This window comes from Mugil cephalus, chromosome 2 (assembly GCF_022458985.1).
Source record: "Mugil cephalus isolate CIBA_MC_2020 chromosome 2, CIBA_Mcephalus_1.1, whole genome shotgun sequence".
Classification (NCBI taxonomy): domain Eukaryota; kingdom Metazoa; phylum Chordata; class Actinopteri; order Mugiliformes; family Mugilidae; genus Mugil; species Mugil cephalus.
In genome coordinates, this window is record NC_061771.1 from 20,871,257 (window position 1) to 20,884,194 (window position 12,938).

Genomic DNA, 12,938 nt, shown 5'->3' on the forward strand with positions numbered 1-12,938 from the left:
CAGTGCAGCTGCAGTAATAGGTTGCTCCGAGGCGTATCACGCGTTGGGGAGGAAGATGAGTCATGATGTGTGTCGGGGGTGGACAACTTGTGAGATTTTAATGACATGTACTACAAGGGAAGTGAAGGTCTTTGTGAAGGAGGAGGAGTGTGTGTTTGTGTGTGTGTGTGTGTGTGTCAGCTGTAGGGTTTTAAGCCTACACGTTGGGTCATGCAGTTACCAATGAGGCCAGAAAGACCATATATGAGTCAAAGATCCCATTTTGGAAAACAACTAAACGGACCTTAGTGTCACTGATACATTTTACAAGAATTACCTGTTTGCCAATGCTTAATGTCCCATTATGGAGTTTTTACTAACTTGGTGTTAAGACTGTCAGAACAAAAGCACTATTTTGAGGTAACTGAAGGCACTTGTTCAAAGGGAAAGGAACTCTTTTGAAGAAATGATTTGTAAACCTATCCAACTACCTTACATCCTCCCTCCCCAAGACCTTTCCTGTCAAGCATCAGTATTCATCACACACAGCTCCCTTATTGAAAACTTTTTACTCCAACTTTTATCTTTGATCATTCATCGTAGCTTTTTTGAAGCTTACTGGATCTATACAAATGTCATCCTTCATGCGGATTTGCTGGTGGTTCTTTAAACCCATCCACAAAATAACAATAATAATAATAATAATTCTGCTTCCACCTAGGGCATATCTGTGTGCTTATACTCAACACTCGATATTATTTAATTGAGTCCACTTTGTGCAGGATCAACACTTTAGGGGTTTTTCACAAATCAGAACAACATTTAAGGCCAATGACAGTGGGCCCAGGGTGGAACCTTGAGGAACTCCATGTCTGTGATGAGCCATTGTAAAAGAAGAAAGTAACTATGGGTGGGATTATTATTCATAATGTCAGTGCCTACATAAAACAAATCCAATAAATAAAATGAATCACCCAAAATCCAATACAACAAAAAGTCAAAAAGTCAAAAAAATAAAATAAATAAATAAATAAATAAAGAATCTTATCACATAAAAAAACACAACAAAATGTGAAATCTGATCAGATATATTACACATACAATTAAAATAATAAATACTACAGCTAAAACAAATGTTTATTTCTAGTGGTGTGTTTACATTTTGCGTGTAGCTTTTTTGTGAATTATTATGAATTATGAAGTTATAAAACAAGTGCATTTATTAAACAGGGTAGCATTTAATATATAGGTTAACATTAGCATGAATAAAAAATATTTAATCCCTAGTAATAATAGTTATGTCACAGCCGATTAAAGATTGTAAAGAGCAGTAAGAAAACCAAAACTGAGCAACACACGCATATTTTAAGCCAGTTATGTAGGAATATCAAAGAACTGTTAGATTCTTATATTTACTGGGTAAATACCAAGGTAAAAAGCTGTGTAATTTACCTTATACCAGCCTGTAGACGGTGTGACTGCTTCTTCTGCTCCCAGTAGTCTCGCCTGAAGATGCTTTCGAACCTTTATGTCACAAACTCAGCACAAAATTCACCAAGATCAAGCGAGTTTGTCGGAAGTTTCTTGTTCCATCTTCGATTGAATAATCAGCTGTCACTGTGTGGTTATAAGAAAAAATTAAAAAGAAAATCAGTGTTGTGAAAAAAGACAAATCTCCCAGCAGGGGTCGTTCGTTCAGGAGGTGGCGGTGGTGGGGAGGAGGAAAGAATGCCTGTTGCGAGTGGTCAGTTTTCAGATGTCACAGAAAACCTTGTCCTGGGGTAAGTTTATCGAAATCAAAATTATTCTAAAGCGAATAAATGTGTGGAAAGGTGGGGTTAAAAAAAATAAACTAAACAAAACTCAAAAATGTCACTCAGATGCGAGGATGTAGAGCGATGGGAATGTCAAATCTGCCGCAAAAAGCTAGAGAGGCTCTCCGGGAGGCGCATCGCTCAGTTGCGACGCTGGTCAACTGAGCTTCCAGCGGCGGAGAGGAGGGAAGAGGCTGTCTGGGTGGGAGGGAGCGGAGGGGGGTGGAGAGATATATATTGGCAGAGAAACAGAGAGAAGCCTGAATTCCTCCACCAGCTCTTTCGTTATTTTGTCTATTTCCTTTTATTGCATCAGTCCACCATTTGTGCTCTTCCATTATTAATATACAGTGTACACACACATACACACACGGGACACATTAAACGCAATAAGTTTTGCTTTCCCAGTGTTCAATTCTCATTGCATTGAGAAATAATAGAAGGCAAAGTCACATAAAGTGACACGAGTGGATCCATGTTCCAGGTCTATCTGAATGATCCGACTGTGCTTTAATTAGAGACGTCGTCCACTACTTAGCAGAGACAACAGCATCTTTTTAGTCCACGCTTAACTTGGAGCCTCACACTCACGTCCCTGCGCTGTAGTGTGATAGCGCTGGTTGCCTCCCTCTTGCGGTCAACGTGGGAACTGCACACGCCTTCTTTAAACGATAAAATATAAAAAACCTTTCATCTTCACTTCAAATAATAATTAATTTAATAGGAAACAGTTTTCAAATCGGCTTGTTCCAACTGAGACTGAATTAACTGTAAGTTATTTTGTACATGGGCCTACTTGTATTTTTTTTTATTTTTTATTTTTGCACTGAAAAGGAAAACTATAATGACAATAAAGGGACAATTTGTTTTATTCTATAAGAGCGTAGACCTTTTAAAAGCTTAAAAAATGTAATTTAGCAGCTCTCTGGTTAACAAAATAAAAGCAGAAAGTAACGTACACATGATTTTAATTCGTAACAGTAGTGACTTTTGAAGTGATTTTGAAGAGCAAACTTGGAGCGCTGTAAAATAGTAATGTAAAATCAACTGCATCACAAAATGGGAAAAAAAGATAAGAAGAATTTAACAGTCTAATTTATTCTATAAAGAGCGTGCATTTAAAGTTGGTGTCTTTCTGAATAGTTTTTTTTTTTTTTTTGACAAGTTAACTGAATGAACAGATGGATAATGAAGAATACGTTTGGACGAGACATCATGTAAGCTCACTTAAGAACATGCGCTGTCTTCTCCCAAGTGTACATGGTGCAAAAGAATAGACTGCATCCTGGAAACGGTGCCATCGTGGAACAGGTCGAAGAATCACAGCAGCTCTGTTTGTTACAGAAGCTGGATGTTTGTTTGTGGGTCTCATTCAGTATCTTGTGTCTTTTGTTTCTTCTCTAAGATGATAAAGTTGTGAAAAACAGAAAGGGCCTTTACTGTAATTATGTTGTATGTACTATTTCATTTGGTTGCTTACTGTATGTGCAAAACTATAGGTCAGTTTACCCTACAGACCCAGGCCAGTTTTAAAAAGAGTGTTCATCTTTCATACCCAGTGACCAAATCTAACCACCGCTCAGGCCTGAAACTAACACCTTCTGCAGCACTGCAGCACAGCTTGTCTTTTTGCAAACTATATTTAAACAGACACCTTTTGACCAACCTAAATGCCAAGCTCAAGGTACACATGCCTTTGGTGCTTTTACCTGTCTTCCATCTGTTAATCAGGTAAAATTAGGTAAAAGACTTAACATGTTTGTGTCTGTTTGTGTCTTTGTGGTTCTGACATCGCCTCCATTTTTAACTGCACTATGAGACTATCATAGTAGAGAGTGAACACTGGCCAAAACAAAACACACATGGTCATACACAGATCAGCCACATCGTTAAAACCACCTTCCTCATATTGTGTAGGTCTCCCTTGTGCCTACAAAACAGTTGTGACTTATCAGAGGATGGACATGGGTCTTCTAATTGTGTCCTGTGGTGTCTGGTAACACGATACTAATAGTGGGGGCCTTTGGGTCCTATGGGTTGAGGGGAGAGGGCTCTGTGGATCATCCCACAGATACTTTATCAGTTTTTGAGTTGTTCCTAAACTGTTTTTGTGTGTGTGTGTCTGGCTGCATCCTGCTGGAGATGGATCCTGTCCATCAAGGAGTGTCATTGCTGTGGCGTGAGGGTATAGGGTGTCAGTGGTTTTAATGTTGTGGCTGATCATATTTGAAGTATAGACAATAGATCACCATCTATTAGACTATGTTGAGGAAATTCCTCTTTTGATTCATGCTTTGGGGACCAGGACAGTCAGAAACATTTTAATCTACTGTATCACGTTGAGATTAACGGGTGACCAGAGTCGTTTCCCAGAGACAAACGTTGGCTCCACTTCTACCATCATATCTGAATATGAAATATATTATGACCACAGTCTAAAAAAGGGCAGTGGACCTGAAGGCGGAAGCTTCCTCTTTGAACCACAAATAAGATTTTCGTCATTCACACCTTCGATGAACACGCCAACGCCTCTTTGTTAAACAAATGTTGGTGTTCAAGATGTCTGCGTGTTGAACAGAGGAAGGAAGTGCTGTTCAGAGCCCTGTGCTACATCTCCCTCTCCGCAGAACGTTCAGCTCCAGTCTTGAACTGCTCTTGATTTTGAATGTGCATCATATTTTGGTCTGAACCTTTAACTGGCGTTTTTAACTGAGTGACTACAATGTCTGGATGTGCATTCATGTGTTTCCTCCTGTGCATTTCAGGTATGAAAATAAAACTTTCTATCCGTTTTATGCTTGTATCAATGACCAACTGTTGACAAAATATGTGTGTGAATCATATTATTAAACTTATTATTGTAAACAATTTATTATTCATTTTTGTTATTAATATTTATTATTAATTGCTTGCTGATATGTTGGTGCAGACGTCTGGGGGGAAGCAGCCACCATCTGTGCCTTAATGGGTTCCTCAGTGGATCTGCGCTGCTCAGCTCAGCATCCACGTGTAATGAAATGGTACACCGTGCAATGGGAGTCCTATAATGTCATTCAGAATGATCTCAGTCTGCGTGGAAATCATGAGATACACAACACGAATCACTCCACTTTGACAATTAAGGATCTGAGAGAGAGTGATGAAAATGTTTACTGCTGCAGAGAGAATGACAGAAACCCACAACAATGCTGGTACAGTGGAACTAAGCTTCGTGTTACAGGTACAGAGTTTGTTCCATTTCTTTCTTTTGCAACAAATTTATGTAAATGAACACTGACTGTACATCCGTTATCTCAGACCTGCAGGTAAAGGTGATTCCTGCCACAGAGGGACAGACAGTGATGCTGATGTGTAGCACCAGTTGTCCTCTGACTGAAAACCCTGCAGCCTACATCTGGTACAAGAACAGAGAGTTTCTCTATGAGGACTGGTCTCCCTGGTACCAAGAGCTGGTCAGCAGTGAGGAAGCAGCCACATACTCCTGTGCTGTCAAAGGCTACGAGGATCACAGAGCCCCTGAAGTCTCAGTGGGTGAGTCACAGCAGCTACAAACCTCTGTTAAACACTTATTTTTACTGTTCATACTCTTCCTGAAAACAAGTGTTCACCAGTTCATCGACGATACGTGTTTGGTTTTGTTCAGATTCAGTCACTCCGACCTGCTTTACTGTGACCTACGCTAAAGGGAGAATGTGTTCTCATCGGCAGACGTCAGCAGATGAGTCCTGCTCCATCACATATCCCAGAGGTGAAGTTTTTTCCCCCTCCCTCACAGTTTGTGAACAATGTGAGGTTTTTTAGGGGCGGGGCTTAACTGGTGGCAAAACGTGTCAAAAACCATAGCCTGTAAACAGTGGTTTGCAATTAACTGTTTTGGCACGAAAGCACGTATTTTAGAGCAGTGGTCCCAAACCCCTGGGCCCTGTGGGCTATAATAACTAATAATAGTCATTAAAGTAGCCGGCTGGACTTAACTGTGTAGTGGGCTGTATGGCCGGCAGCCGCCGCTTGTAGAAAGCCCTGTGTTAAGTTCGAAATTATTCTGATCCAAATCTCAGCCCATCCATTCCTCCCTTTGATTATTTCTAGGATAAAATGAATTAACCCCAGGTTGGCTTCTTAAAAGTGAATCAATATAAAAGTGAGCCAAATGAGCCAGTCTTTTGAACAGCTCTTTGAAATGAGCGGATCCCAAAGATCCGGCTCACTCTCCAACAAACATATCACAGGAAGTAAGCGGAACCACTGTGGAGGGTAACGTAGTAAATGCAACTTCAGCTTGGACACCCCTGAAACACACAAGTATCGTTGCATTAGCTCGCGGTTAGCATTAGCATTAACATGTAACAAGAATCCCCTAAATAAGCATTAACTGAACATAATTTCAGTCACAATTTAGTCTAACCCCTAACGTTATCCAGGCTGAAACTGATGATGCATTACATATTAATCTTAACTGATATAAAGGGTGCTCATTGTTGATTGGCTCACTGTAATCCTTTCTTTTAATCAGTCAAACCAAAGTCGTCGATGACTGGCAGTGGCTGGTATGTGATAAAACTTCATGTTAGTGTTTTTGATTTTTCGGTTTTGGCGCCAAAAAATGCAGCAAGACGACATTTTGATAGTTGACACTTGTGTTCCAAGCTTCCCCCTCTGTTTTGCCTCCGGTTAACACTGTGACGTCACAGCGACGTAGGCCATGAAGGGGTCTATAGTTTTTCTTCTTTTCTTCTAGAAACATCATAATGGTAATGGTTTTTCACGTCATCTCCTCCCAACAGAATTACATGTTCAGAGGACGCTCATGGAGGGCTATATGACCCTGACTTGCACCACCAGCTGTCCCCTGACTGAGGCTCAGACGGCCTATAGGTGGTACCACAATGGCCAGATTGACTTTATCACTGAGAGTCAAATGTTTGAAGTTTCCCGCTTCTCCAACAAAAGGTTCTCTTGTGCTGTCAAAGATCATGAAGATCTTCGCTCTGCTGAAGTCAGTGAGTATCAATTGGTTGACATTACAGCATGTATGTGGTTGGTTTTCATGTGTAGTCGAGGGACAAACGGTGCACATTCAAAAGTGTTGGATAATGGAAAACTTTTCTATTTATAGATAATAGTCTGTCTTAACACGAATGAGCTATTTCTGAAGAACTCTTCTGTATGTTTCAGACACTGCAGGCGAGAAGGACTTGACATTGAATTACATCACGAGGAGAATCTGTATGCTGGAAAAATCTTCTGTGAACATTTCCAGTGAATACTCTCATCCCGATGTCCAACAGCCACAGTCTAAACTTTGGTATAAAATCAGTGGGAATATTCATGAAGAGCTGTCTGAGGATTCTGGTCGTGTGGTGTTTCATGACAACATGAAAAACCGACATGTCCTGACAATTAACAACCTGAAGAAGAACGACTCAGCAGAATACAAGTTCACAATCCAGAAATCTGACGGAGGATGGAACAAGAACAATGCTCCTGGAGTCACTTTGATTGTTACAGGTAAACGTGTAGTCACGACTGCATCGTGGAAATTAACATGACACATCTAATTTGTGTTAGTTTTACCTAAATGTGCAAGATTGGAGTTCCTGAAAACTTGAAGCGTAGAGAGAACTTCACACCCACACTCCAGCTATTTTAGCCAAGTGATCTTTTACCATGGTGCCTTGGTGATAATGACACTTGGAAACTAAAATGTAACAGGCACGGTGGGAAATGCGCAATAATCAACTCCTCATTGATTTTTCAGGTACTCTCTGTTTAGTTATAAATAGATGTCTAATAGCTCATAGCTTGAATAGACTTTAGACTTTTTTGTTTGTTTTGTTTTTCTAATTTTCCCTCACAAATTTATATTTCTTTAAATACACATTAACATGAATCCAACGTATTTTATTGAAGGGTTAAGGGATAGTTTAATATTGAAGGCAAAATGATAATAATAATGATATATATTTATACGTAGCATTAGGTAGAGTTTAATATAGATACATATAAAAACATAAAGTAGGTAGGGGGGGTCCCTACTTAATCCATCAGTTTGGGGTCCTTGGCCTGAAAAGACCGCAGGCATATACTTTCTCCTCAAAAGTGAAAGTGTGGAGTGCTCCCTGGTGGCAGGCTGCAGGATAGGTCATAAGTCATGTTAGTGGATGGGACTTGGGCAGAACTAAAACACTAGTGTACACATACATTTTATTTATTTTCAAAGATGGTTTCTGTTGTTTTGGGTAATATTTATATAGATGCTTTATTCATTTCACTTTAAATATAATGCTGTTACAATATGAGTAGTTGTGCAAAGACATGCTCGTTAGGTTAATTACTGAATGTTAATGGTTGTCTGCGTCTGGGTGTTAGCCCTGTGATAGACTGGCAACCTGTACAAAACCGTCATATTCTACAGGAATCCTATGTGTGACGGCACATATGTTTGTCTTTAGGCCAGGATTACAGTTAACCTTAGACAAGGATGAAATATGCCCAGGATTAGTGCTGAAACTAATCCTCGTCTGTTTGCCACATTAGCTACATTTTAACGTTTCTCAGATAACACGTTTCCTTTACATCCTAAATCTTAAACACAGGGCTGAAAGTGACCGTCAGTCCTTCTGCTGCGGTGACAGAGGGCCAGAGAGTCACACTGACCTGCAGTACCAGCTGTCCTCTGACCGACAACACGGGCTACGTTTGGTACTTGAACGGTCGACCTCTGACTCTGACACGCGACCGAAACAAACACCTGCTTCTAGACCCAGTCAGCCGCCGGCACACGGGAAACTACTCGTGTGTGGTCAGAACCAACGGACACATGAGGTCACCTGAAGAGGCGGTCTTTGTCAAAGGTGAGCGTGGATGCACTCTCCACTATATTCAGACAGTCTAGGATTCAACGCTGAAGAACAGAATAAAGAAAAACATGCACAAAGAACATTTACTCTAGCAGTTTACTGAAATAATGATAATTTTAATGTACTTCAATTTAATTAATTATTTCTACAACACTGTCGTATGACCTGAACTTATTCGGGTTTGTTTCTGTTTTTTATTTTGAAAGTTTCTTCCCTAGCGTTGACTTATGATTGTGCGATTATGTGATTATGTGACTGGTTTGTCCTTGTGCGTGCATCTCCCCCTCTGGTCTCGTTAGCCTTTGTGTATATATGCTACTTCCATATGTTACTGTGCTTCCCTCCGTCCTTTTCCAGTTTGACTGTTGTTTATCCCCAGATGTCTTTACCAGTGTTTCTTATGGACCTCCTCGTGTATCTCTGTTGTTGTTTTCTCATTAGATTACATTTACTTCATTATTTCACCCTAGTTGTCTGTGCATCTGCATCCTAACCTTTTTGTAAATGTTTTAATGTTTTTTTTATTTTATTATTGTTTTGATGACTGTGTTATGTGAAAAAAAACATACAGTAAATTAAGCAAACTTCAAATTGCCACAGCATTAACATTAAACTAAACGTACACCCATCCAACTCTCTGACACAGCGTGATTTTCTTTGCATAATGAACACTTTTATTTCGTCTGGCTTGTTTAACAATAGGTTTGTGTTCACTATGTGTTCATTTAGCAGCATATTCAGTCTTGATGTCTGCATAAATAATCATTGCACTGCAGAGACACAATGACTTACTGTAGGAGCCCCACAACTTCTGGTATATCTTTATTATTATTATTATTATTATTCTTGTTTGAAAATTTGCATTTTTAACGCAAATCTCGCAACCCTTTCTCTCCAGGGAAATCATCGATAATAAGTAATGCAGCAAGGCTGACTGTTGTGCTACTGATCCTGGTTTCCTTCTGCCTGTGCATGAGGTAAAACACCGGTGGTTGGTTTGGATTTAATACTTTTACTTTATCTTCAGTAATGGCCTTTTGTCTAACAATGATAATATGACCCCAAAAAAATTCAGGAAGAAGAAACCTCTGAGCTTTCTTTGCAAAAATACACAGGAAGAGACAGAAGAGGTGAGTACTGAATGCAGTTCTTGAAACTGCTGCGTGTAACGTTACCTCACTCATATTGTGAAGGAAAATTCCAAATCCCCATGTAAGTGGAAATTATTATTTATAGATTATATTATCTAAAATACGCTAGGAGCAGAATATCAGTGTTAATTGCCTTGTGTTTTACTGGACTATTAATGCGTGGTGTCCTACCAGACTCTGTGTTGGCTGTAGTTTTAGTACCTGTCATCAAAGACAAAACTGGAAAGATATCTAGCATAGAAAATTATAGACCTGTTTGGATGACTAGTGTACTTTCCAAAGTACTGGAACAAATTCTTCTGGATAGACTCCAACAGTATGTAATCAAACCAGTTTGGTTATAAAAGTAAACACGGCACTGATTTGTGCATTTATGCTTTGAACGAGATGGTTAATATGTATAGAAGAAAAAATAGTACAGTGTTTTTATGTTTTCTGGATGCATCCAGAGCCTTTGACAGAGTCAATCATGGCAGAGGGTCCCTCCTTACATAATAAGAATATTGCAATACTGGTATACACATCAAACTACGCTAGATAGAGTACAAGTTTATCTGCACCCTTCTTTGTTACAAATGGGGCGCGACAAGGAGGAATCTTATCACCTGTACTCTTCAGTTTGTATCTTGATGATCTGTCTAGGCAGCTAAATCGGTGCAAGACTGAATGTGTAGTGGGAGACACACTCATCAACCACTTGGATAATATGCTGATGACCTGGTTTTTATATCACCCTCTAGTGTTGGGTTACAGCAATTGCTGAGAATCTGCTCTTGCTATGGTATGCAGTATGATATTGTGTTTAATTCTTGTTGTGAACAAATTGAGATATCTGGGCCACGTAATCAGAGAAGATTTATGTGACGATAATGGCTGTGGTAATGACGATGATGACTAGTTATTTGTTTGTATCTTGTAATATACCTCCATGCTAATTTAAGAAGCTCTATATAGAGGTTCGTGTGCTGACTCATTCAGGCGAGTAACAAGATCATTGCGGCCCTAGTTATGAACAGTGGTAGAGAACATATGTCATGTTTTTGGAGGCACTGGAATAGATGCTTGTATGTGTCCTAAAACCAAGAGGGTGTATTGTATTATATTGTGTATTGTATGTTTTTTTTTTTTTTTTTTTTTTACTTTTGTATAATGGACTCAGGTAATAAAGAATCAATCAATCAATCAATATCACATTTTAGCCCAAACTCTAGGCCAAAGCAGGACTTCCAGTTAAATAAAGGGATCTGAGGTTCAGTCTCAGGTGGGCTACATGTACACTGTAAAGCAGTGATGGAAGCGTGACTTCTTCTTCTGCCTTTTCATTCCTGCAGATGGAATCAGACTACGTCGTCATGCATCCTGTGATCACAGCACACAGAGAACAATCATAGCACCTGGAGACACTGTATAACATCTGACTGGTATCACACATTAATGCAGTGGATAGCAACACCGTGTTCACTCGGGAGGACATTAGCGGAGATGGTTTGGCCTTCTTGGACGGCCTGGTGAGCGTGAAAGAAGACCGAAGCCTCAACACTGGAATATATAGTTTTCACACTTTGAGATTTGATTCCCACCAACATCTGGAACGCAAGTCATCAGGACGCTTCAGCACCAAGCGCAGACCCACGCATCAAACACTCGAGATGTGGATATCCCAACTTCCCAATTTCCCTCCTGGATCATTAAAGTCTGTCCAGGTCTAAGTCGGAGACTCAAAAATATATCTCAGAAAGGACAGGGAGGAGGAGAACAACAAGAGGAAGAACATCATCACCCCATATGTACCTGATATATCGTAAAATATCAGGAAACGCTGCATTCCAATTCATTTCAAACTCGGTACTTAGGCAAAAACTGGTCCACCCCAAAGACAAAACACCCAGGCAGAAACAGAGTAATCTGGTGTGTGCTGGTCAGTGCAGTGAAGAAGGTACAGACTTGTACATTGGGGGAAACCAAACAACTCATCCACCAACGGATGGCCGAACACAGAGGAGTATCTGCACCAGCTCATCGGGGAACGACTCAAACATCCCAATCTTAGCCAGAAAAAGCAGATGGATTGAAAGAGGGTTGAAGGAAACCATCTACTGAAGCCATCAGAAAGTGGCTCTGAACAGAGGAGGTAGACTGAGATATAATCTGCCATCAATTTACGACTCTGCTGTCAACTTCTTTCCCTAAGAAGTTTCACCCCCATTTACACTTTGAGACCGGAGCCTCTGTCTGATAACGGGTTGTTAGAGCACCATTCATAAGGAAAGAGGACAAACAGTCTTCTCTCAATGGCAGGTAAGTATCTGGCCTTTAATGGACACTAAACGAGTCAAGCAAGTTTTTCTGATGGGTAATACCCACAGACATTCCAACTTAAACCTCAACGTCCCACCAGTCCCTAAGATCTGAAGAAGACCCTCGGATGAGTGACGAAACATCTTCAAGAAACTCTACGAGTTCAGTTTCTTCATGTATTCATGTCTACTCATGTATTTTTTTCTAATCTCTCTTATATATCTGGTGCATGATGTGGTCCAGCAAAACCTCAAATAATTATGTCACAGCAGGAACTCTGGTGTGGTTTATATGTATTAGGTATCTGAGTATAATGTTATTCCTGGTGCATGTAGACTTAGTAACGTGACCAAGAATATGTTATCTCTGGTCTGCTGCTGGTTTGAGACTATGAAAGAATTAAATGTTACAGCATGTGTCTCATGTTGTTCCTGATTTGTTTATGTTTCATTTTAAATTAATAGTTTAGAATAAGAATCTTTATTTTCTCTGCAAAAAAGTGCAACGTAATTGTGTGCGACCCCAACGAAAGTGATGCAACTATCTAAACGTAAGCATTTTCCTGTGTACAAAAAGTTTGAGACTTCCTTCCTCGTCGTAAACCAACCGCAGATAACAGTTTTCTCACTTGCATCATCGCGAGCTGTGCTGAGGTTCTGATATTTCTTGAATCACTATGCTGCAGCTGAATCATTTTGCAATATATAATAATAATATGCGTCTGCATGAAATGCAAAGGAAACAAATGTGGAAGTTATTAAAAGAAAGATGCAAATAATGACAGCTTTTTACAAAGAAGAGGCGTTTGTTCACCATCCTCATATTACAATACACCT

General features: G+C 39.8%; 2 protein-coding genes across 2 annotated transcripts in view; one reads left to right on the forward strand and one right to left on the reverse strand.

The window, feature by feature from the left end:
• The window catches only part of LOC125004459 (zinc finger protein GLIS2-like), a 31,408-nt gene extending 29,442 nt beyond the window's left edge, over window positions 1–1,966 (reverse strand). Inside the window, exon 1 of the mRNA XM_047579070.1 lies at window positions 1,432–1,966. The gene's annotated coding sequence lies outside the window, so the exon portion shown is untranslated. The remainder of the gene's footprint in view (window positions 1–1,431) is intronic.
• Window positions 1,967–4,453: 2,487 nt separating this feature from the next.
• LOC125004456 lies at window positions 4,454–12,518 on the forward strand. The gene is made up of 10 exons (XM_047579067.1): window positions 4,454–4,558; window positions 4,723–5,013; window positions 5,091–5,324; window positions 5,437–5,541; window positions 6,578–6,793; window positions 6,969–7,301; window positions 8,390–8,647; window positions 9,552–9,630; window positions 9,729–9,783; window positions 11,136–12,518. Exons 1-10 carry the CDS (start codon window positions 4,516–4,518, stop codon window positions 11,193–11,195), a joined length of 1,674 nt encoding a protein of 557 aa, XP_047435023.1. The 5' UTR covers window positions 4,454–4,515; the 3' UTR covers window positions 11,196–12,518.
• The last annotated feature ends 420 nt before the right edge of the window (window positions 12,519–12,938 follow it).

Coding starts and splice junctions, on each gene's coding strand:
- LOC125004456 (XM_047579067.1), top strand. CDS start 4,516: ATGTCTGGATGTGCATTCATGTGTTTCCTCCTGTGCATTTCAG. Junction 5,014..5,090: donor AACTAAGCTTCGTGTTACAG/GTACAGAGTTTG, acceptor CCGTTATCTCAG/ACCTGCAGGTAAAGGTGATT. Junction 9,784..11,135: donor CACAGGAAGAGACAGAAGAG/GTGAGTACTGAA, acceptor TCATTCCTGCAG/ATGGAATCAGACTACGTCGT.